Consider the following 25113-nt stretch of genomic DNA (forward strand, 5'->3'; position numbering starts at 1 on the left):
GTGAATAGTAAACTTTACAAATAGGGCGAATCCCCCTAATGGGAAAACTGGCAGCTATAGACAGTGACAGGGGTTCCCAGTTCCTCTCCTCTATCCACAACTAGATAAAAGTTTTCCTATAGTGACACTTCATATGGAGAGGGACGCTCTGCTGTGCCTTTATAGAGGTGTACATAACAGACACATAGGACAGCCCCTCCCCTCATACAGGGGGACATTTGGGGAGGTGACACCCGTGTGCAGGCGGCTCTCCTCTCCCAGCGAAGTTTGCCGGAAAGTTCCGAAGTTTGTCGGTTCCGGGGCTCCCCGTCCTCCCACACTGCTTTGCGCTCGCCCATTCCCCACCCCGTGTCCTCGGCCGGCCCCTCTCTCCTGCCCCATAGAGCGGAGCTCAGTCCAGTGTCCCGGGACCCCCGAAGTCTCCTCCATCCCTCCCCGTGTACAGAGTCCAGGCGGAGCCCTCCGGTACACACTTCTCTCCCGGACAGACAACTTCCCGCACATCGGTGCAGCCCTATGAGAGCCGACTCCCCGGAGGACACAGCAGGTTCTTCTCCCATCCCAACCATCACACAGCGATCCCCCCCGGAGAGCGGAGCATGCGGCCTCCCGTACTGATCGCCCTGTCCCTACTACTCCTGCTGGAGGGGGTCCGGGCGGCCATGGACGAGTGCTCGGAGGGCGGCCGGCCGCAGCGATGTATGCCGGAGTTCGTCAATGCAGCGTTCAATGTGACGGTGGTGGCCACCAATACGTGCGGATCTCCCCCGGAGGAGTACTGTGTGCAAACCGGAGTCACCGGGGTCACCAAATCCTGCCACCTGTGTGACAGCGGACAGCCCCACCTCCAGCACGGCGCCGACTTCCTCACCGACTACAACAACCAGGCCGATATGACGTGGTGGCAGAGCCAGACCATGCTGGCCGGGATCCAATACCCGCACTCCATCAACCTCACCCTCCACCTAGGTAAGTGTCCCTACTTACCTTCTACCTACACCCCTACATACCCCCTATACCTTCCATACACCCCCCATCACCCAATACCCGCACTCCATCAATCTCACCCTCCACCTAGGTAAGTGTCCCTACTTACCTTCTACCTACACCCCTACATACCCCCTATACCTTCCATACACCCCCCATCACCCAATACCCGCACTCCATCAATCTCACCCTCCACCTAGGTAAGTGTCCCTACTTACCTTCTACATACCCCCTATACCTTCCATACACCCCCCATCATCCAATACCCGCACTCCATCAATCTCACCCTCCACCTAGGTAAGTGTCCCTACCTACCTTCTACCTACCCCCTACCAACCCCTATACCTTCCATACACCCCACCGGGATCCAATACCCGCACTCCATCAACCTCACCCTCCACCTAGGTAAGTGTCCTTACCTACCTTCTACCTACACCCCTACATACCCCCTATACCTTCCATACACCCCGCACTCCATCAACCTCACCCTCCACCTAGGTAAGTGTCCCTACTTACCTTCTACCTACCCTCTACATACCCCCTATACCTTCCATACACCCCCCATCACCCAATACCCGCACTCCATCAATCTCACCCTCCACCTAGGTAAGTGTCCCTACTTACCTTCTACCTACCCTCTACATACCCCCTATACCTTCCATACACCCCCCATCATCCAATACCCGCACTCCATCAACCTCACCCTCCACCTAGGTAAGTGTCCCTACCTACCTTCCTTCTACCTACCCTCTACATAACCCCTATACCTTCCATACACCCCCCATCATCCAATACCCGCACTCTATCAACCTCACCCTTCACCTAGGTAAGTGTCCCTACTTACCTTCTACCTACACCCCACCAACCCCTATACCTTCCATACACCCCCCATCATCCAATACCCGCACTCCATCAATCTCACCCTCCACCTAGGTAAGTGTCCCTACCTACCTTCTACCTACACCCCTACATACCCCCTATACCTTCCATACACCCCCCCCCATCATCACCCAATACCCGCACTCCATCAACCTCACCCTCCACCTAGGTAAGTGTCCCTACTTACCTTCTACCTACCCTCTACATACCCCCTATACCTTTCATACACCCCCCATCATCCAATACCCGCACTCCATCAACCTCACCCTTCACCTAGGTAAGTGTCCCTACTTACCTTCTACCTACCCCCTATACCTTCCATGCACCCCCTATCACCCAATACCCGCACTCCATCAACCTCACCCTCCACCTAGGTAAGTGTCCCTACTTACCTTCTACCTACCCCCTACATAACCCCCTATACCTTCCATACATCCCACCCCCCATCATCCAATACCCGCACTCCATCAACCTCACCCTCCACCTAGGTAAGTGTCCCTACTTACCTTCTACCTACACCCCTACATACCCCCTATACCTTCCATACACCCCCCATCATCCAATACCCGCGCTCCATCAACCTCACCCTTCACCTAGGTAAGTGTCCCTACTTACCTTCTACCTACCCCCTATACCTTCCATACACCCCCCATCACCCAATACCCGCACTCCATCAATCTCACCCTTCACCTAGGTAAGTGTCCCTACATACCCCCTACCAACCCCTATACCTTCCATACATCCCACCGGGATCCAATACCCGCACTCCATCAACCTCACCCTTTACCTAGGTAAGTGTCCCTACATACCCCCTACATACCCCCTATACCTTCCATACATCCCACCCCCCATCATCCAATACCCGCACTCCATCAACCTCACCCTCCACCTAGGTAAGTGCCCCTACTTACCTCCTACCTACCCCCCTATACCTTCCATACACCCCCCCCATCATCCCACCGGGATCCAATACCCGCACTCCATCAACCTCACCCTCCACCTAGGTAAGTGCCCCTACCTACTCCCTATACCTTCCATACACCCCCCCATCATCCCACTGGGATCCAATACCTGCACTCCAACCTTACCCTGCACCTCGGTAAGTGTCCCTACTTACCTTCTACCTACCCCCCCAATCACCCCACCGGGATCCAATACCCGCACTCCATCAACCTTACCCTGCACCTCGATAAGTGTCCCCACTTACCTCCTACCTACCCCCTATACCTTCCATACACCCCCCCCCCCCATCACCAGACCGGGGTCCAATACCCTTCTCACTTCATCAACCTTACTCTGCACATCTCCTTCCTTCCTACCTTCTCAGTACCTGACTTCCCCCCCCCCCCCCCCCCCCATACATCATCTCCCCCATCACCGGACCAGGATCCCGTACCCGCACTCCATCAACCTTACCCTACTCTGTAAGTGATCCTATACCCCACCTACCCCCTCCCCCATCATCAGACTGGGATCCAGTACCCACACACCATCAACCTTACCCTGCACCCCATACCTGATCACCCTCATAGCGATCTCCAGCGGCAGGATTACTAAAAAAGGCCGCCTGTGTGTCCCCATGGAAGATGTCACCTGAACCTTGCTGAATCCGTCTCTGGTGTTGGGAGTGACATCTGGCTGTGTCAGCTACAGATGGAGCAATTCCATCGGGACAAACAGGCAGCCATCCTGCCGCTGGAGATTTCAACAAATTGTCAGCAAAGTCTCCTGTGTGTGTCATTAGGCTGAGGATGATGTAAAAATATTCTCTGCTACAAATCACTAATGCCAGCATTTACAGCGATTTGCAGCCAGAGATTGAATTGTGGCGATCGTGCTACAACATTGGGTTATGTTCTGCTAGAAATCGCTTTCCTTCCGCAAGCCGAGCAACATTCCATAGAAGTGTATTAGGAGCGATTGTCGCTGCCAACACAAAGTGCTCCTGAATCTCGGATCACCTTAGGCTCTTGCATATGGGACAATCTAGGAGCAGTGCGTCCTTTCCCAGCATCTTAGTGTGCCTGGGAGGGACAGGGGCAGCGCCCTACCCAACTACAGACAGCCTGTCAAACTCCATGGTAGTCTATGGCTAGATGGGGCTGCATGGTGTACCCAGTGGTACCAGGATGATGTGAAGTGCTCCTAGATTACCAAAGTATTGGGACGCCTGCCTTTACACGCACATGAACTTTAATGGCACCCCAGTCTTAGCCCATAGGGTTCAATATTGAGTCGTCCCAACCTTTGCAGCTATAACAGCTTCAACTCTTCTGGGAAGGCTGTCCACAAGGTTTAAGAGAGTGTCTATGGGAATATTCTATTGGGTTGAGGTCAGGGCTCTGTGCAGCCCAGTCAAGTTCCTCCACCCCAAACTCGCTCATCCATGTCTTTATGGACCTTGTTTTGTGCACTGGCCCAAATTATTGGGTGGAGGGGGGATTATGGTGTGGGGTTGTTTTTCAGGGGTTGGGCTTGACCCCTTTGTTCCAGTGAAGGGAACTCTTAAGGCATCAGCATACCAAGACATTTTGGACAATTTTATGCTCCCCACTTTGTGGGGACAGTTTGAGGATGGCTCATTCCTGTTCTGACATGACTGTGCACAAACAAGGCCTTCTTGTCCAACATCAGTGCCTGACCTCACAAATGCGCATCTGGAAGAATAGTCAAACATTCCCATAGACACACTCCTAAACCATGTGGACAGCCTTCCCAGAAGAGTTGAAGCTGTTATAGCTGCAAAGGGTGGACCAACTCAATATTGAACCCTACAGACTAAGACTGGGATGCCATTAAAGTTCATGGGCGTGTAAAGGCAGGTGTCCCAATACTTTTGGTAATCTAGTGCAGTGGTTCTCAACTCTGGTCCTCGGGACCCACTAACAGGCCAGATTTTAAGTATTACCTTGGGGGATGCAGACTAGAATACTGCAATCACTGAGAAGCAAATGAGATCACCTGTGATGTAATTTAGTTATCTTGCAAACCTGGCCTGTTGGTGGGTCCCGAGGACCGGATTTGAGAACCACTGATCTAGTGTATATGCTACAATGGTGGTAACTAGTTTTCATGCAAATTGTGATCTTGTGTTGTAGTGCACATTGGTCCTCGGTTCACCCCATGTATCGGACAGAAACTGCACCACATTCCTGTTCAGTCCACAAGCGATTCAGTACGTTGCGATTTTTGCCCATTCATTTTGAATGGACTCAAATTGCACAGCAATCCCACCAAAGTCGTGCATGCATCAATTTTGTAACCGCTCTGCAATCAGATAGCATTGCCGTTTTGTACAATGCAATCCGGTGCAGGGAAATGCACTGCGTTTGCAACCTGCTTTTGGGGGTGTGATTAAGATTGCCCTGACACCCCCTTAGCAGATCACAAGGGCAGCACTATTTGAATGAGGTGTGGGAAACGCATACAGAACGCAGGTTTCTCGTACCTCGTTCTAGTGTGAATGGGATAAATGCAATGGTGTGACCGGGCCCTAAGGCTGAGTTACTATTGTGGCCCTGATACGGATATTAAAGGGAAGCCTTCTCATTTGGACTTTGGCAACAAAATATGACCAGAGTGTCCTCGCTTCGGCGGGTCATGTGCTGTGGTTGGGGCGATGCAGAGAGGATTAGCATGACCCCTGCGCAAGGATGACATGCGGGTTCGTGGAGCGTTCCATATTTAAAAATAAAATAAAAATATGACCAGAGTTTACCAGTTACTATTATGTACAAAATGGGGAAAAAATAGGCTTGGCGTTGTGTATGATCAAAAACCCTTCTGCAAAGAAGCCCTTGTGCCCCTGCCTGACGCCTGCAATCATCTATGCAGATCAATGCAACTGAATGGATATGGTGGGAATGCGCCTCATGCACACGGGTGTATTAAAATATTTATATGAACAGTATCTCACAAAAGTGAGTACACCCCCCCTTTACATTTTTGGAAATATTTTATTCTATTTTTTCATGTGACAACACTGAAGAAATGACACTTTGCTACAATGTAAAGTAGTGAGTGTACAGCTTGTAGAACAGTGTCAATTTGCTGTCCCCTCAAAATAACTCAACACACAGCCATTAATGTCTAAACTGCTGGAAACAAAGTGAGTACACCCTAAGTGAAAATGTCCAAATTGGGCCCAAAGTGTCTATTTTGTGTGGCCACCATTATTTTCCAGCACTGCCTTAACCCTCTTGGGCATGGAGTTCACCAGAGCTTCACAGGTTGCCACTGAAGTCCTCTTCTACTCCTCCATGACGACATAATGGAGCTGGTGGATGTTAGAGACCTTGCGCTCCTCCACCTTCCATTTTGAGGATGCCCCACAGATGTTTAATAGGGTTTAGGTCTGGAGACATGCTTGGCCAGTCCATCCCTTACTCTCAGCTTGTTTAGCAAGGCAGTTGGGGTCTTGGAGGTGTGTTTGGGGTCGTTATCATGTTGGAATACTGCCCTGCGGCCCAGTCTCAGAAGGGAGGGGATCATGCTCTGCTTCAGTATGTCACAGTACATGTTGGCATTCATGGTTCCCTCAATGAACTGTAGCTCCCCAGTGGTGGCAGCACTCATGAAGCCCCAGGCCATGACACTCCCACCACCATGCTTTACTGTAGGTAAGACACACTTGTCTTTGTACTCCTCACCTGGTTGCTTCCACAAACACTTGAAACCATCTGAACCAAATAAGTTTATCTTGGTCTCATCAGACCACAAAACATGGTTCCAGAAATCCATGTCATTTGTCTGCTTGTCTTCAGCAAACTGTTTGCAAGCTTTCTTGTGCATCATTCATAGAAGAGGCTTCCTTCTGGGACAGCCATGCAGACCAATTTGATGCAGTGTGCGGCACATGAGCTGCCCCTCACCCCTTCAACCTCTTCAGCAATACTGGCAGCACTCGTACATCTATTTCCCAAAGACAACCTCTGAATATGACGCTGAGCATGTGCACTCTTTGGTCGACCATGACAAGGCCTGTTCTGAGTAGAACCTGTCCTGTTAAACCGCTGTATGGTCTTGGCCACCTTGCTGCAGCTCAGTTTCAGGGTTTTGGCAATCTTCTTATAGCCTAGGCCATCTTTATGTAGAGCAACAATTCTTTTTTTCAGATCCTCAGAGTTCTTTGCTATGAGGTGCCATGTTGAACTTCCAGTGACCAGTATGAGAGAGTGAGAGCGATAACACTAAATTTAGCACACCTGCTCCCCGTTCACACCTGAGACCTTGTAACACTAATAAGCCACGTGACCTCGGGGAGGGAAAATGGCTAATTGGGCCCAATTTGGACATTTTCATTAGGGGTGTACCCGCTTTTGTTGCCAGCTGTTCAGAAATGAATGGCTGTGTGTTAATTTATTTTGAGGGGATAGCAAATTTACACTGTTATACAAGCTGTACATTCACTACTTTACATTGTAGCAAAGTGTCATTTCTTCAGTGTTGTCACATGAAAAGATAAAATATTTATAAAAATGTGAGGGGTGTACTCACTTTTGTGAGATACTGTACCTTGGACCTTTCTGCCAGGAGCAGGCAAGCTTGAAAAAAATGCTTATTTTGGTGTGCATAGCGTTTAGAGGTGTATGAAGGTAAAGTCATTCGATTGGCTAGTTTGGACGTTCAACCTGAGCACCGACACTTAGATCTTTATCTTCTCGCAGTGCGGTGGAGCTAGGGTGAGTTTGGCCCCTTTCACACAACGTCAGTTGTCGTCCGTTTTTCGTCAGTTGTCGTCCGTTTTTACATAGAGATGCATTGATGTCCGTTTTTCATCCGTCAACGGATGGATGAAAAACGGACAAACGGACAGCGTGTGTGAAAGGGGCCTTAATTGGCTAGAATGCTCAGCTGTTCTAACTACTAGAATACATTGACACATGTTTATTCACATTTGTATGCATTTATACGCAAAAAGTAAACCTAAGCTTCTCAAGGCATTTTTCTTTTTCTCTACGCCATTAAGTGGTATGCGCAAATGCTATGCTTAAAAGCTTAGTGTAACAAACCAACTGCTAGTCACCCCCTGACAGTGGCATTCAGAGGCGTAAAAAATAAAAAGCTAGTCGCCCCTGAAAGCGGCATTATAATGCAATTTTGTGTTACGTGGTGAGCTACTGACCCCCCACACCCCGGCTTAGCCTTTATTTTGAAGTAGTAATGTTGGACCCCCCACTTGATGCTATCGGGGTGAGACTTCAGCGTGGGCCCTGCCGCTGCTATCTTGTGTATTTTATGAATCAGTTGTTTGACCTTCTCTTGTAAAAGGCTGTTCCGTGTAATGTCACTGGAACCTTGTTTATTGTGCCTCAGGTGTCACATTCTGCCGGCTTTACTTCCCAGTGAGAATCCTTTGCTCTGTAAGCCTGTTAATTGCACTCGGGGAAGTTATGAGCTGTTCTTTCATAGCCGGGGGACACAGAATGGTTGTTGTGTGGTTGGGACACAAAACGGCATTGTGCAGTCTGCCTTCAGGACCCTTCTGTCTGTCTGTGCCGTCTTTGCTTTTGGTACTTCAAGATTGTCGCAGAGTCGCTTTTAGCTTCTCGCGGCGGTTGCTGCATTCTGCATTTTGTGTGTCTTGCCATCCGTGTTTCTTTTTTTTTTTTTTTGACCCGCACACGCACTCAGCACACGCACTCACACACACAAAGATAACTTTCACTCTTTCTGTACTTTTTTTGCTATCCCCCTTTCCTTGTCCACTGGGTCATCCTCAAAAAAACATACGCACTCTGCAAATTTAGTGAGCGTCTAATGCAGGGGTCTTAAACTATGGCCCTCCAGTTGTTCTGGAACTACAATTCCCATCATGCCTAGTCATGTCTGTGAATGTCAAGGTTTTACAATGCCTCATGGGATGTGTAGTTCCGTAACAACTGGAGGGCCGTAGTTTGAGGATCCCTAGTCTAATGCAACCTGCCACCACGTGCCAGGTCTCACGCCGTCATTTTCTTTTGTCATCAGGGCGTGGCTGCCTCTTTAAGGTTCTTGCAGTCGCTCCCCTAATGACACACAACTACACATGCGCAGTGTGCTAGAAACTGCCCCAAAGCCTCAGGGGACGCTTGACATGAGTACGCTGTTTGCATGGTGTTTGTCTGTGTAATATTACTATGCATACGAGCCTAGCTTATATTGTTAATGCAGCCTGTGTCCTAGTAGCCAAAGACGCCAGTTGGCAGAAGCCACCTCCTAGGAATTAATGATACTTCAAGCGTAACTCAACTTCACACTAGTACGACTTGTCAGGCGACTTGGTCAGCCTGACAAGTCGTGCACCGTCGCGGTCCATTGTGTGGTACAGGAACGGTTCTAATAGGAGCGACAGAAGTCGCTCCGACTTAGAAAAAGGGTCTTGTACTACTTCGGGGCGACCTGGAGCGACTTGCATAGACATTTATTTTATGAAGTCCATGCAAATCGCACCGAAGTCGCGGTGCACGGGACTTCACATGTCGCCCCCTAAGTCGGATCGCCTTAGTGTGAACCGACACTCTGGGTAATCTCTGTACATTGCAGGGATTTTACCAAACTTTGTTGCAGATTCCTACCTTTTTGTTATTCTGAAGAAATCATTGTTTGTTCCTCTGTGCTGAGCGAGTCTAATGGGAGGGGTTTCATAATTATCTATCAGCTGTGGCAGCTGCAGGGCTCTGAGGAAAGCTGCTTTGCCTGCATCCCTTTAGACGTGTTCCTATTGGGAGTATCTCACCAAAAATGACATTTTTGTTGCAGGGGATGCCAGAAATCTGACTTGTATCTTAGGCAGACTTCTGGGAAAAATTGGTGAGCCAATCACACAAGTTGGAAATGTTTCTGGGGTGTGGTCAGTGTACATTCTGTGTACAGAAAAGCTCCAGGTAGCCATATTGCATTGCATTTTCAGAAAATGTCAACAGCTGCAGATTGAATGTTGTTAAATTACCTTTCCTTTTCGATTACAATATGATTTGTGTTGCAATTGTATACGCTATATGTTTTTTCTTTATTTGTTATTTTTTATTTTTTTCCCCCAGGAACGTGAAGTTACCCTTTAGACCCGGTTCACACTTCTGCGTGTGCCGGGTTCGCATGTCATGTCGGAGCTCACTGCTCCGACATGACATGCGATCAGCTGTGCGGTGCGAGTTTAGCCATACAGTTTGTATGGCTAAATTCGCACCGCACCCGCAGCAAAGACGCACAGGAGGCATTTTTGCTGCCGCATCAGGATCGGATCGCACAGCGGTTCACACTTGTGCAATCCGATCCTGTGCGAACTGCACGATCGCACTGCGATATGCGATCAAACTGGGGGTGTTGTTAAGATTACATTGACACCCCCAGCGGATCGCATATGGCAGTGTGAACTGCCGGGGGTGCGTGTGCGATGCGGGAACAGGCTGCGAATTCGCAGCCTTCCCGCATCGCAATAGTGTGAACCAAGCCTTAATTGTTGACTGGCAGTGGCGATAGAACTGGTATACACTGTACCTCTGGATGCATGTAAATGTTACGTGCGTACAGACAGCTAGATTCTGCATTGTGTTGCCTATTTTTTTAAAAGGCTGTGTCAATGAGGCTTAGTGGGGACATGGACGAAAATAAAAATCTGTCAGTTCTAAAGCTGGCTTTGCACCCATAGGTTTCTTTCCTACAACTAGTGGGCTAAATACACCTCAGTTTGTGTTTTTTGTGTAGATACACTATATTGTCAAAAGTATTTTGACGCCTGCCTTTACACGCGCATGAACTTTAGTGGAATTCCAGTCTTCGTCCGTAGGGTTCAATATTGAGTTGGCCCACCCTTTGTAGCTATAACAGCTTCAACTCTTCTGAGAAGGCTGTCCACAAGGTTTAGGAGTGTCTATGGGAATGTTTGACCATTCTCAGAAGCGCATTTGTGAGGTCAGGCACTGATGTTGGTCGAAGACCTGGCTGGCAGTCTCTGCTCTAATTCATCCAAAAGGTGTTTTTATCAGGTTGCGGTCAGGACTCTGTGCAGGCCAGTCAAGTTCCTCCACCCCAAACTCGCCTTTATGGACTTTGCTTTGTGCACTGTTGTGCAGTCATGTTGGAACAGGAAGGGCCCATCACCAAACTGTTCCCACAAAGTTGGGAGCATGAAATTGTCCAAAATGTCTTGGTATGCTGATGCATTGTGTTTCAATGGAATGAAGGGGCCAAGCCTACCCCCTAAAAAAAAAAAAAAAAAACCCACACCCAAATCCCCCTCCCCCCCCCCCTCCACCTCCACCAAATGATTTGGACCAGTGCACAAAGTACGGTCTCTAGCGTACTACAAATATTTTTTATGCATTGTCTATATCTGTGTTTGCATGTTAGCAGTATTATTTTCATTGCCCAAATTAACATTATTTTAGTCAACTAAATAAGACTAAAAATAAAATTCCATTTTAGTCAAGACTAGGACTAAAACTAAATCAAAACTTTGATGTAAGAATTAACACTGCATGTTAGCCCTGAAGAAGAGGGAGGCAATTCCCTTGAAATGTGTTGGCTCTATTTGTACATGTTTTACCTCCAATAAGCGGTTGTATTGCTCATCAAGAGTTTCCTTATTATGGACATTGGGAGCTCCTCTCTCCTTACTGAAGTGGGCTAAATTAAGGAAACTTAACAAATTCCTTCGTTCATGCTAGATGGAGCAATGGTTTGGTTGTGGCTCCAGTATTCTGGCGGTGGAATACTTGAGTAGTTCCTGCATCTGATTAGATGCAGGCGCTGCTCGGCCGACGATCTATCTGGCTACTTCAGTTTTTTTAATTAAAGAATGTCAGCCAGAGTGTTGTGGAGAGGACCACCCACTGATTGAATTTAAGCTGGTTCTTTAGAATTGTCCAGTTTTAGTATTGTTCAGCTCACACGGGGCGATCCGCAGATCAACAGACCCCTGCTGATCGAAGCAGAGTGGGCGGATGACAGGTCCATGTCTGCTCAGTTTCTGCACAGTGGACATGGACCGAGCCCACTCTTCTCTATGGGCAGCTGGGAGTATACGGACTCCGCCTGTCCATTTACACCCAACTACCGCACCAATCGTGTCTAAATGGAAGAGAATGGATCCTCTACCCCCCCTTTTTTTTTTTTTTTCCAAACTGGATTGGACGCGCAGGTGAGTGGGTGTAAATGGACACAATTCTGTTTATAGAATTCATGGACCAAGTCATGCAAGTCAGGCATGGATCAAGTCTGCCTGAAAAACTGACAGGCAGACCTGATCGGATCACCTGTGTGAAAGGGGCCTAAAAACCTCATCACTTGACCCAAATCTAATGACTTGTTTACTCTGCCAGTTGGGGGTAGGTAAAAACACACGGTTGAATCCCATTTTTACTGTCAACCCCAATTGCTGCCTCAAACTCAGTGGCTTTGTGGGGGGTAAGAATGGAACCTCCTGTCACATATGACAGACGCTGCCGACAACCGAGTATGACCCGCTAGAGTCAAAGTGGCTGCACTTCAACCATCCTGTGACCACATGCTAAGCATGCCATTGTGGTTCAGTGGTGCAGAATTTAGGGGTGTAAAACGGGTCATAAGGAGGCCTCCTCACCGCCTGTTAAAGAACTATGAAAAAATGTCACTTTTCCAAGGCGCGGCTGCCCATGAGCCCGAAGAGAAGTTTTGCCTTCAGTTGTAATCTAGTCCCTGCGTGGCCTGGGCAGTGCCTCAGCTCAATGCAGCTTTTATTAGTCCTCCCATCAGGCGTCCCTGCAGGGACATCGCTCTCTAATTAGACTTAATTGTACCTTTTGCATATTACACCATGAAAAGCCTTTTTATTTTCTCCGCGTTGAATGGTGGATGCAGAAAACGGCACCTCAGGCTATGTGAGACATACCATGTGTCCTGTACTAACCCGGCCTGCTCTGGAAGGTGAATAAAGGGAGGTATGAGGGAGGTGTGCGACTATTCAGCTCCGTCCGCACTCCTCTGGAGATATTTATAGCCGGCGAGTCTGCTCTAATTCTGGACCTGCTATTTTTGGGCGCTGGGATTTTCAAGTTATGTTTTTCCCCTCTCAGTAAATAAAATTGACATATACTTGTTTAGATGAATTCCTTCTATTATTAACCATTACATTTGTAGTTTAAAATGAGAGAAAAAAAACGGTCTAACCTTTAGCTGGGAATAGAGTCCGTGTCATTGCCTTATTGGTATAAATTCCCAGCCGTGTTTAGTCTGATTAGACCGCGCTTGTTTAGACGATTCCCCCTAAAATAAGCACATATTTTGTCTCCATCAATGTATGGCGGACTCTACCTTTCCTGTTAGACTTTCATGGGATGAGTAAACTTTGAGTGACCTTCTGATGGGAGGATGGACGGAGGTACAAGAGACTGGTATTATTGGTTTCTGTCCCTGGAAGTGTTTGCTAGGTTTCATTCATACAGACACTGACCTACATTGGTTATCTAAAAAAAAAGAAAAGTGCGCTGAATGTAAATTTTGGTACCAAAAATGATATGTAGGATGCACATGGCCAAAAACCAAAAATGACAGTAAAAAAAAAAATAAAAAAATAAAAATGTGTATGTATATGTGTATATATATATATATATATATATATATATATATATATATATATATATATATATATATATATATATAGTGTGTGTAATTGTATTAAAATTTTTTTACATTTTTATTTATCATGAATTTAAATATGAATTTATCAAGAATAATGCATCCTTTTGAATTCTATGTATGGCTTCCGTAGTGATGTTAAAAATCCTACTTGCTGCATTTTTGGCCTGCCCTTTTTTTTTTTTTTGGTGAAAAAAAAGCTGGCCGGACAAATCAGCTAAAATGTGACTGATTGCAGCAAATCAGTATAATTCCATTCAAAACCGAACTAAGCTTAAACTTGCTTCCATCCCCATTTTTAGCCCATCCTATCTATCCTGTAAAAGGAGAGATGCCTATACTTGCCTATTCTGAAGTCGCTGTGGTCTGGTCACATGATCGGCTCCCTGCGCTTTGTTTCAGTGTAGTGGAGAGACAGCCGACAATGGATGTCCCATAGTAAGGCTATGGCCCCTCACACGGGGTGGGGTCCGTTGGAGTCTGCTTACTCAGCAGTTAATCTGTCCACTGATCCACGCTGAGCAGGCAGATGGCTGGTCCGTGTCCATTCAGACACAGCCCTACTCTCCCCTATGGGCAGTCAGATGTAAACATCTACACCCGACTGCCATCTGATCCGATACACCAGACTGATGGGCAGCCTTCTGTTTTTAGCGGACAGGATCAGGTCAGATGTTAGTGTGTGCTAACAGACATGTGCCACTTTATAGAGGAGACTGGAGGGTCCTCCCGTGTGAAAGGGCCCTTAGGGTCCCATTACTGCACATGCTCTGCAGCCGTTGTCGGCTATCTCTCCGCTACACCTAAACAACCTCTGGAGCGGCTTCAGAATAGGCAACTATAGCCATTTTTTTTACTATTACAGGGTAGATGGAATAGGCTTAGAATGGTCATGGGAGTAGATTTAAGCTTAGGTTTTGACTGGAATTAAACTTTAACCACTTCCCGCAAAATTGCATACCTGTTCATCATTTTAAGGAAGTGGTTGTACTGGGGGGATGCCTGCAGCTAGAGACATCACCCCGGTGTACTGTTTAGAGCTGACGGTCGGCTTTTAAGTAATAACTGATGCAGCTAATCAGCCACTCAGCTGTTATTACAAGGAGCAGTAGGGGACTTTGACCGTTTCACACGATCAGACTGATTGGGTCTGCCTGTCCGTTTTTTGGACCACCCATCCTCTTCTATGGGGAGGCGGGAATCAGAAGACGTGTCTGCTGACACCCGCCTGGCATCTGATAGGACAAGGTCTGAAAACGGATGGCAATATGTTCACCATCCGTCCAGCGGGTCGGATCTGATGAAAACGGACAGGCTGTCTGTCTCCCCATAGCGGAGAGTGGGACTCCTGACACGTCTGTCTCTGCACAGTGAGCGGAGACGGACCTTTCATCCACCTGCTCAGCGGATGCGATCCCTGCTGAGCAAACAGAGTCTGTCAAAAGGGATCCACCTCATGTGAAAGAGTGTGTAATGAAAGCAGAAATGTTTTTTACTTTTTATATTTTATTTATATATTCTATATTTAAAGTTTTTAGCAAAAAACAGTATGAGCATACTATTCAAAAACAGGAAATGTTTTACTTTTTAAATGTAACATTAATTAGGTTAGACTTCTGCACTAAATGCTGCAGGTAATATCCAAGTACAGTACATGTGTGATGCCCCCACACCCCTCTCCAACAGGCCCATCCGCTCCTTATCTGGCTCTGTGACTCACTGTCTGTGGGAAGAACTGCTGGGGGGTTTACTTGCTCCTCATATGGTGGAAATATTTCTTTCTAGAAGCTGAACTACAAAAAGGATATGTAGTTAATAACAGATTCTAGGGATTAAAAACAGATTTCCTTCTAGTTGTTTGGCTCCCATGAAAGGATTTAACATGTCAGACTTGGCCCTTTCTGACAGTGACGTCTATCAGTCATTGGGAAATCGGATTTTTAAGTTCCGTAGAACATTTGTATCATGTGATCTTCTGAAAGGGTACAATTATATTTTAAAAAATCTTGTGTTGCTCTTAGCAGCTAGTTTGACATCTTCCATTGGCTTCGCTTCCATTTTTTTCCTGTAGATTCTGAGCCTAGGTTCACATTGATGCAGTGCGTGGTTCGCAGCGATTTCTGTGCGTTTCCCTCACTGCATCAGAATCACACTCCGTTCTTGGGAACCACTGTGGGTGTCCATGTATGTGTGTATATATATATATATATATATATATATATATATATAATCAAAAAAAAAACTGCACCCCAAAAACAATTTGCAAAAGGCAGTGCAATTGGTTGATCTAGATTTCATGGGTGTAAACACACCCATCAAATTTTTTAGTGATCCACTTCGCTGCTGCTTCACTACCATCTTCACTTCTGATGTCATCAGGAACGGACTGTCTCTTTTGGGTTCTTGCAGCAAGCCCCCTAATGACACATCAGGGGACTGGTTGCCGCAACCAGGAAAAGACAGCTGGCCCCCTAATGACAGGCCATGCCACAGCACATGCGCTGTAGAGTAACCCTGAGGCATCATGATGTGCTGATCCCAGAAGACTGCGGACAACTGAGAATAGCAGTCTCTCCTACATGAGAATCCCTGAAGGGCAGGGAGGGTTCCCCCCAAAAAAGTTTTGAATTGTTAAATGTCTGTGAGATAGGAGTGGGTAGGTAGTTAAATGATGCAAGGTGGGTGCGGAGGGTGAAGGCCTGATTTAGAAGTCTTAGAGATGAGCAGAAGGAGGGACACTATGGGTTTGATTTACTAAAACCGGAGACTGCGAAATTTGGTGCAACTGTCCATGGTAGCCAATCCGCTTTAACATTAGGCTTTGACAATAAAACTGGAAGCTAATTGGTTTCTTTTACAAAAGGCTTTGTCTTTAGAACATACACAACAGAGCCGATGGGATGGCAATTGCATAACATGCAGAATGTACAAAAGTATGGGGATTGCGAACATAACGTTGACTTGGATTCATACAACTAAAGAAATAAGTGAATCAGAACTTCACAACATCCTAATAAGCAAAATTGCACTCTATTTGAATGTAGTGACACTTTTAGCCCCCTGTTCACATAGGGGTGATTTGACATATTAAATCGCAGCCTATTGCTGGCAACGCGCACTGTCCAAATCGGTGCGGCGCCGCACCGATTTCCAATCATAGTTCCTGCACTACTTTTGGTGACTTTGGGGCGATTTTAATAGACATATGTGCATGAACCCACACAGATGTCTTTCAAATCGCCCCCGAACTCACACGATTTCAAACCCACATCCAATGTAAACGAGGGCTTGAGGTTGAGGTTAAGTTGAAATATCAATCCAGAGAAATTGCGAATCCACAATGAGAACATAGTGTAAAACAAAGAGCTCTAAGCTCAATTATGTCATAAGCAGGCCAGAATTGAAGGCCTAAAAAGTCTACACAAAAATGAAGCAATACAAAGAGAGAGAAAAGCTGGTGAGCCGGAAACAAGAGGAAGATTCCAGGAAGGGTGGAGAAAAAGGAAAAAAGACACATAGAGGTCTCAGGGAAGTATGGATTAAAGTCCTCAGATTTACATAAGGAGGTTATAAATGCGTGATGACTAAACATGGAATATCCAGAGCTGTCAAACTGAGGAATATTTCCTTGGTGTCGAGTAAAATGGCCGTTCATTTTTCGTTGACCATAGTGATGGTCAAACGACGCTTGACTGCGAGTTGGGGTTTTCCAGGTTCTCATTATGGTGAGTTTGGTTGCTTCAAAGCTGATTGGTTTCTATGCAGTGCTACACCGGATTTTGCACTCTCCAGTTTTAGTAAATCAACCTTGATATTGGCATGCAGGGTATATGAAAATTTGGCAGAAATTGTGGGAAAGTTGAAAGACAAACCCCAGAACCAAGGTATCCATTGAGCTAAATGTTTGCTTCTGATGCCCAACCTTTTTAGAGCTCTTTTAATAAATGGGTGGCAAAGGTTTTCTGGCTCCTCTTGAGTACTACCTGCTGGTTTGGACTGATTCTTCAGAATCGGTGGAGGTGAGCAGCTGGATGCAGATTTTTAGAGATGAACAAATTTATTAGTTGAGTGACAGGTTGGCTCTGGCAGATTTCCACAAGACTGGGGTCACTTCAGTTGATTTTTCATTTATTTGTTTTTTTTTTTGGGGGGGGGGGGGGACACACATTAAATATCTGGGTGGGCCTTTTTGCCTAAAATAAGTAAAATACACATGGGAAAATGCTTCTCACATAGGGACTTGTTTATTGCATAGGCTGGACCATTAATCCTTTTTGTTGGTCATGTCTTGATGCGTGCCGCCAATACATCATCCCAAATAGTTTGGTTGAGTGACACATGCTTGCTTTTGGCTTGTTTACCATATGAATGCCACTTTCCACACATTCTGAGCTGCTCAGTTGTATGAAATGAGGATTTAAGACACAGAATCCAGTTTTCCCAGAGTTGTATAGCTGTAATGATGATAAAATTACATAATCCTCCGCCCACACCTTCTGGAATTTGGGGAAAATAAAGAGAATTGTGTTACAGAAAACAAGGCAGCATTATTAAGTCAGTCTGGTTATGAATGGATTTAGAAGGATGTTGCAATCCCATAAACATTAAGTTCCATAGACATTTTCAATGTTTTACTGCGTATGTTAAAAAATATGTTAAGGGCCAGTTTTCAACATTGCGTTGGGCTGCATCAGGCATCCTTGCCCGACGTAGTCCAACACATAGACAAGGTGGATCACCTTGAGTCCTAGGAGTTTAGCACTGCGATGGTGTGCGCTAGGAAAAAAAAAAGTAGGATGTGCAGCACGCTACAGTACTGCATTACAATGTGCCATGGCGCTAACCGAAAAAAAATTAATTTTGTGACTTTTTTTTTTATAAAGTTTTATTTAAAAAAAAAAAAAAAAAGTTAGTGATGCGTTAATATGCATCCCACTACATCTTCACAGCACATACCAGTGGCCACGAATAGGCTCTTAAGATGTGCTGTCACATTGTTTAAGCTGGTAATGTCTGCACTTCTATTTTGTGTATCAAAAATCTTCTCTTGAGAACCCCAGGAGCCCCCAAACCAGTATACAGGGTCAGATTCACATATTTGTATTGTGGTAATACATTGATGCTTTGTGATGCCATTCATTCTGAATAATGCAGTGCAGAATTGTGAATCCAGAATCTACCCAGCTAGGTGGCCCCTCTCTTGGCATTTCAGAATACAGTAGGTACCTCAGTCATTAAGAGGGGGTGGCTGCATTGTATATAGGATATTGGAGTAAGGGGGAGTAGCACCCAAGTCAGAGCTTCCATATACAGTGCAGCTGAGTTCTAGAGACCATTTAAAATGTTTTAGGCTCCAATCACACTAGTGCCACTTGAGTGGCACAGAGTTGCATGACAATGGAAATCACATTGTTTTCAGTGGTTCCCGTTCACATCAGTGCAACATGAATATCTAAACCATTTATACCATTTCAAAGTGGTATCAAAGTAGTATCCAAGTTGCAAAACCTAATCGCACTGAAAGTTGGATCAAAATCGGATGGCAGCAGTGTGGGAACCTAGCCTTAGAGGAGTGAAAGGGAATTGTTTTATCACAGTGACAGGTTCACTTTAAAGAGCAACTACAGGTGATGTACTGAACTGCTAATAAGACAAGCGACTCGTGGCTGCTGCCAGGGGCTCATGCTGCACATCCTTACCCACCAGGAACCTAATACGATTAAATAAGGTCTATAGACAGGTGTCCGAGGAGGATTTTTATTAAGCATCCATAGCCCAATTCAGCACTAATACTAGATGAGCTTGAACCTTATGGCTGAGCCACTATGGTGCGAAATTTGCCAATGTAACTTTATAACTGAGCACTAAAGTGCAAAATGTGTCAAGACATTGTTCCACCGCTGCTGATTTGTGCTATAGATGTGTTCTCATGAGCATTCCAAATACTGTAAATAAAAGTCTGTAAGTTTAACATCTTAAAGACTAGGCTTTTTTCTGACACTTGTTGCTTACAAGTTGAAATCAGTATTATTATTTGCTAGAAAAATACTTAGAACCCCCCAAACATTATATAGATTTTTTTTTTTTTTTTTTTGCAGAGACCCTAGAGAATAAAATGGTGATCGCTGCAATCTTTTATGTCAAACTGTATTTGCGTAGAAGTCTTTCAAACTTAGTTTTTTTGGGAAAATTACACTTTAATGAATTAAAAAAAAAAAAAAAAACGGTAAAGTTAGCCCAATTTTTTTGTATAATGTAATAGATGTTACGCCAAGAATGGTGAGAGAATCATGATCTTTATTCTAAAAAAAATTTTAATTCTCATTTTATCCTGAATCGTGCAGCTCTCATGGGTAGTATGTTCGCTCCAGATGTCTGTATCGTGCAACTTCCTTCTCTTGCTGCTTTACAATTGGGTGAAGTTAGCATGCGTTTAGAGCAGCAATGTTCAATCTGCCGTGTTCCTTTTAATAAAGAGAAGGTCTTTCTCATTGGTAATAAGCCAGATGACACGATCTCTGTAGTCTGGGGGGGGGGGGGAACACGTTGATATGATTTACGTTTTGAGCATCCTGGCCAGACGGTTCACCGTAATGAGGAAGCTATTAGTGACCTTTTAAAGGGACAATGTCCTTTCTAGGAAATGTGTAAGCCGATGGATCCGACCTCCTTGATGTGCGTATGTCTGAAATTAGATCATTTCCTTTAGCTTTAAAAATAGAAATATGGCTCTTAGTTTTAATAAAGTTTCTTGTGGCAAAGGATTGCCTTCTTCCTAGAGATCATACAAGATTTTTTTTAATCACTTAATTATATAATCTGACACGCAAGACGTTGTAATGCTAAGTACATAGCTGACTTAGGATCACCTTTTCTGAACCAGCACCTATTCCACGACCTGTTTCTCCATCCGCCACTGGTTCCCAAAATATGAGACTGGCTAAATGAATCTTGTTAACATGTTCAGAGACTACAGATTGCCTTTTCCCTCTCATTTCTACTCCTGATTTCTACCATATTTACTGCTTACTTTTTGGCCTGCAATCAAGGGGAATGTAGTTTACATATTCTGCATAACCATACATGTCACAATTTAGGGAAGGCCATATATAATGCAATTTTCTTTCCTTCCACCCGTTGCTTGATTTCCCCATCAACACAGTCAGTATTGATGGGGGAATCCCTCCTGCTGCGCTGTCGTGTTCAGATTAGTGTTGGCGGCTCTAATCGTTTGAGAAAAACCCCACAGGATCCACTGTGTACAACCAGGGTGCCCATACATGGATCGGAACTCAACTGGTCCTTGCCGAAGCGGCAGAATATCAATCCTTGTATGGCCGGCTTAAAACTTTCCACCCAAATCTAGTTCGGATGAGCACTGGTGGATTGTACCACTAATACCTCGTACACACGCAACGATTGTTGGCCGACCGATCGGCCGTCTTTTGTCCAGTGTTGTTGTGTTGGTTGAAATGTGCTCTAGACTGCACATGCATTTTCTCGGCCAACAAAAACCAACTTCAGAAATGATGTCATGTGCTGGTTAACTTTCCGTGTGTTTTTTTCTTCTCTGGGCATGCCCAGTCTTGCTCATCAGATTTTTGTCTGCCGAAATCTGTACTGACTGACGGAAAATCGGCCGTTCTGTTGGCGGCCAACAAAAATTTTATAGCCTGCACACCAGATTTTGTTCGGCCGAAAAGTCGGTTGTCGGAAGCATCATACTAACAAGCCGAAAATCGTCTGATCGGACGTTGGTCGAACATTCACGGCCAACAATCGTTGCGTGTGTACGAGGCTTTACTGTATCTTGAGGACTCCAGAGGGGAGATTGCTTTGCAGTAGGTTGTGTCTGTTGCCTCCCCTTCAGGGTCATAATCAAGCAATTGTTTATCCCTGGACCCCCTGATTATTTGGTCATTCTGCATCATTTGTCATTGGCCTTGCACAGAATTGACCAGTCAGATTGCTATTCCTCCCTCGTTAGGTTTTTGGAGGCTAGCCTGTGGCTCTGCTTGCCAGTCACTCCACAAAACCGAGACAATGGGTTTGGTGGAATCAAACTTTTTTTGCTGAATTTTGACGAGCACAAGGATAATTGCTTATATTTAGAATGGCTTTTTAAAAGGGTGCATTTAGCACTAAAAGATACCATTAAAAAACTCACTCCTTTAAAGAACTTTTGCGTATGTGTATTTCATATTTTTAGAATTTATTGCCAGTAGTTGGAGATCGAAGCTTCTTTTTTCATTATTACTAGGCTAACCTTAACTACATTAAAAGAAAAAAAAAAAAGCTATTGTTTACCAAGTTAAAAAGCTAAAGCTCAAATTACGCACACAGCTGAATTCTTCCCCCACTGCCCTGTTCATATGGGAACCATATGCATCATGCGCACAGGGCATTTGTTTTTCTCCTCTGAAAGCCAGAACTCCTGGCAAGAGAAAAGCTGCTTGAACTTGCCTAAAACTTTATTGCACACACGTTTAGGAGAGTCAAGGGTTTGAGATGTAATAATTTCCTTCGGCCAGAGCATGGAATGCATTAACGCTGAAACACGATTAAATGTATCTATCATTTAGACAAGTCTACATGAATTTAGGTGCGTTCAGCATTATTCTATTGCTCCTGAATGTGCTTTTGGCACTTGTCATGGTTTTTTTTTTTTTTTTTTTTTAGCCTGTAAAGGCTCCTCTTCTAAGTCTGTAAACTCCTACAGTATATGTGCTTGGACAGATAAGGCTAACATAGAGGTGCTTTTACTGGCCAAAAAAAAAAAAAAAAAAAACTCCTTTTAACAGTGTTTTTCTAAGCCTAGTGTCCAAGAGACTTTACAGTAGGGTTGCACTGATATTGGGTATGGGTGCTGATACTGAGTAATTTGCATGAGTTCTCGTGCAAGTCTTCCAATCCCCGAAACCAATACTTTCAGTGGCAACTTAAAGCCATACAAAATGAACAGGCTCAAACCACATTGAAAACAATCGCATGTGATTTGATCAGGAATGCGGTGCGATTCCTGTCTGAATTGCATGCGGTTTCCCTTACCACTTCTGTGTGAACACAGGAGCGGGAAACCTCCCTGCATGATGAGTTCCACCAGCAAAGTGCCCGATCCAACTGCAGACATCAACTGCTGTGGCTTGGGCTCCTCCTGGCTCACCCACAGTTTTGTTACCCGTTCCCAAAGGCAGCGGTGTTCCCCTTCATCTCCACCGGCTCGAGCCATCCACTAGCCCATGCCTCTGATCATGACATGCCTTTTGTTGCTTCCACCATGTGAGTGCATTACTATATATTTTTACCATTTGTAATAGAAAACTTACTACACTATATAATGGGCTCCTTGGCACCTTTCTCCTCCCTTTCCACTTGTTTCAGATGGAGGTGCAGGAAAATGCAGGCGATTCAGACTAATCGCACATCATTCTTGCTTGAATCGAATGCGATTCTTTGCAGTGCGATTTGAGCTCATTAATTTTGTATGGGCTAAAATTGCACTGCAACGGTATCGGTACTCTGTTTTAGCAAGTACTTGATCAAATGTATGGGTACATGTAATTACAAGGTAAAAAAACTGGTATCAGTGCAACCCTACTTTACAGTTAGGGAGAAGCTATTGCTGAGCGGTCTGTCAAAAACTCAAAAATAGTGAGATTTAAAGTTGTACTTAAACTAAACTTAAAATTGACCTCAAACTATTATAGTTTTATCTTTTCAAGACTCCTTTTCAGGTTGCCCATTTAGGCCCAATCTCTGACCCCTCTATACTTCAGTGCTCGTTCACACCAGAATGTGGTGCAGGAAACCTGCTTTGCGTACATATTTCCCGCACCATGTTGAGCTTTGTGTATCTGGGGCCCGGCTGTTTGTAATATAGCAGTCAATGACACTGTGGCCTGGGTCTGCAGTATCCTACCACCCAAATACTGGAGGTCTAAGTAAAAGGTCATTGGGGAGGGCTTTAAGCATTCCTGAATGAACAAGGTAGAGCAGCGTGCAAGCCCATTGACTACTAGAACTAAAGCATTGTCTAAAACTGGAGTCTCCCAACCTTCTAAACAAAGGGCAAGTTTACTGTCCTTCAAACCTAGAGGAGGTCAGACTGTGGTCAGTGACGGTAGAAAAGGCCCTGGCGTCAATGGGAGTAAGGCTCAGTTCACACTACGGCGCTCGGACTTAGGGGGCGACCTGTGAAGTCGCGTGCAGCGCGACTTCGGCACGACTTGCACGGACTTCATAAAATTAATGTCTATGCAAGTCGCTCCAGGTCGCCCGAAGTAGTACAGGACCCTTTTTCCAAGTCGGAGCGACTTGTGTCGCTCCTATTAGAACCGTTCCTATATTACACTATGGGATGCGACGGGGCGTGACTTGTCAGGCTGACCAAGTCATACCAGTGTGAATGGAGACTTAACAATACCTCATCATTGATATTCGAGGGAAGTATATTGCCCCATTATTGGTATCAGGTGAAGGAATAGTGCCCCATCATTGGTGTCAGTGGGAAAAATAGTGTCCTGCTATTGGTGTCAGTGGGAGGAATAGTTCTCTATTGTATTATGGTATTAAAGTGGAGTTCCGGCCTATTTTGCAACTTTAGTGATTCCTGTAGTGCTTGCTATACTGATCAACAATTGGGCATTTTCAGTTTTTTTCGGGGGTCCCGTACCTTATTTTCAGGGCATTTTTAAATGTACTTCCTCCTTCACCCCCCTCTGTGGCCACGGCCACCGACATCACTTCCGCCTTTGCATTGCATCCTGGGAGCTGTTTGTCATCACTCCCAGGAGGCTGGAATCAGGAAGAACTCCCAGGAATCAGGAAGAAGGACACAGCAGATTACACTGCGGCTTCAGATGCCCACGTCTAAGATGGCCGCGCCCAGACAGCGTTTTTAAAAGTAAGATTTTGACTAAAATCCATTACTGTACACCTTGTAAGTATGAGAATAGCGGTTCTGTAAAGGGCGATGGATTAGTATTATAGGGGTATTTTTAGTTAAAAAAGGTGTTTGAGGCCGGAACTCCGCTTTAATGACAGTAATTCTGCCTCATTGTTGTCCGTAGGTGGAATAGTGCCCCTAGGGCCGGAAAAATGCAAGCAAAGGGCCACATCTGGCCCCACAGTTTGAAGACCACTTGTCTAAAATGAAAACAGAGCTGATTGGTCACTTTATGAAATATATTTTAATGGTGCACAGCAGGGTAATGAAATGGAGACCGTGGGTGAAATAGGCTAGAGCAGGGATCCTCAAACTACGGCCCTTCAGCTGTTGCGGAACTACACATCCCATGAGGCATTATAAAACTCTGACATTCACAGACAGGACTAGGCTTGATGGGAATTGTAGTTCCTGAACAACTGGAGGGCCATAGTTTGAAGACCCCTGGGCTAGAGCAATCCAGACACGAAGATAAATAAGTTCCATGCTTTGTTGCCTTCCATTGTGTGAGAAAAGCCTAAACTGCTATTTCATGCATATTTGTTACGGAAAGATGGCTAAGAATGAACATCAAGGTTTATGTTTATTTTAGTTTGCGTTGTTCTAGTGGTTTTAATCAAAACGTGTACACATACTTATTGGGTAATTACATTTTTGCTGCTAACAAGAGCCACCTGCTCGCTGTCTGCAGCCAGACAACGTATCCG

General features: G+C 45.3%; 1 protein-coding gene across 1 annotated transcript in view; it reads left to right on the forward strand.

The window, feature by feature from the left end:
* Positions 1–282: 282 nt before the first annotated feature.
* The window catches only part of LAMC1 (laminin subunit gamma 1), a 208627-nt gene continuing 183796 nt past the window's right edge, over positions 283–25113 (forward strand). Inside the window, exon 1 of the mRNA XM_082266581.1 lies at positions 283–969. Coding sequence (XP_082122707.1) covers positions 600–969 — 370 coding nt within the window. The 5' untranslated portion in view covers positions 283–599. The remainder of the gene's footprint in view (positions 970–25113) is intronic.

This window comes from Pelophylax lessonae (assembly GCF_965119305.1).
Source record: "Pelophylax lessonae genome assembly, chromosome: 8".
In the NCBI taxonomy this organism is placed as follows: domain Eukaryota; kingdom Metazoa; phylum Chordata; class Amphibia; order Anura; family Ranidae; genus Pelophylax; species Pelophylax lessonae.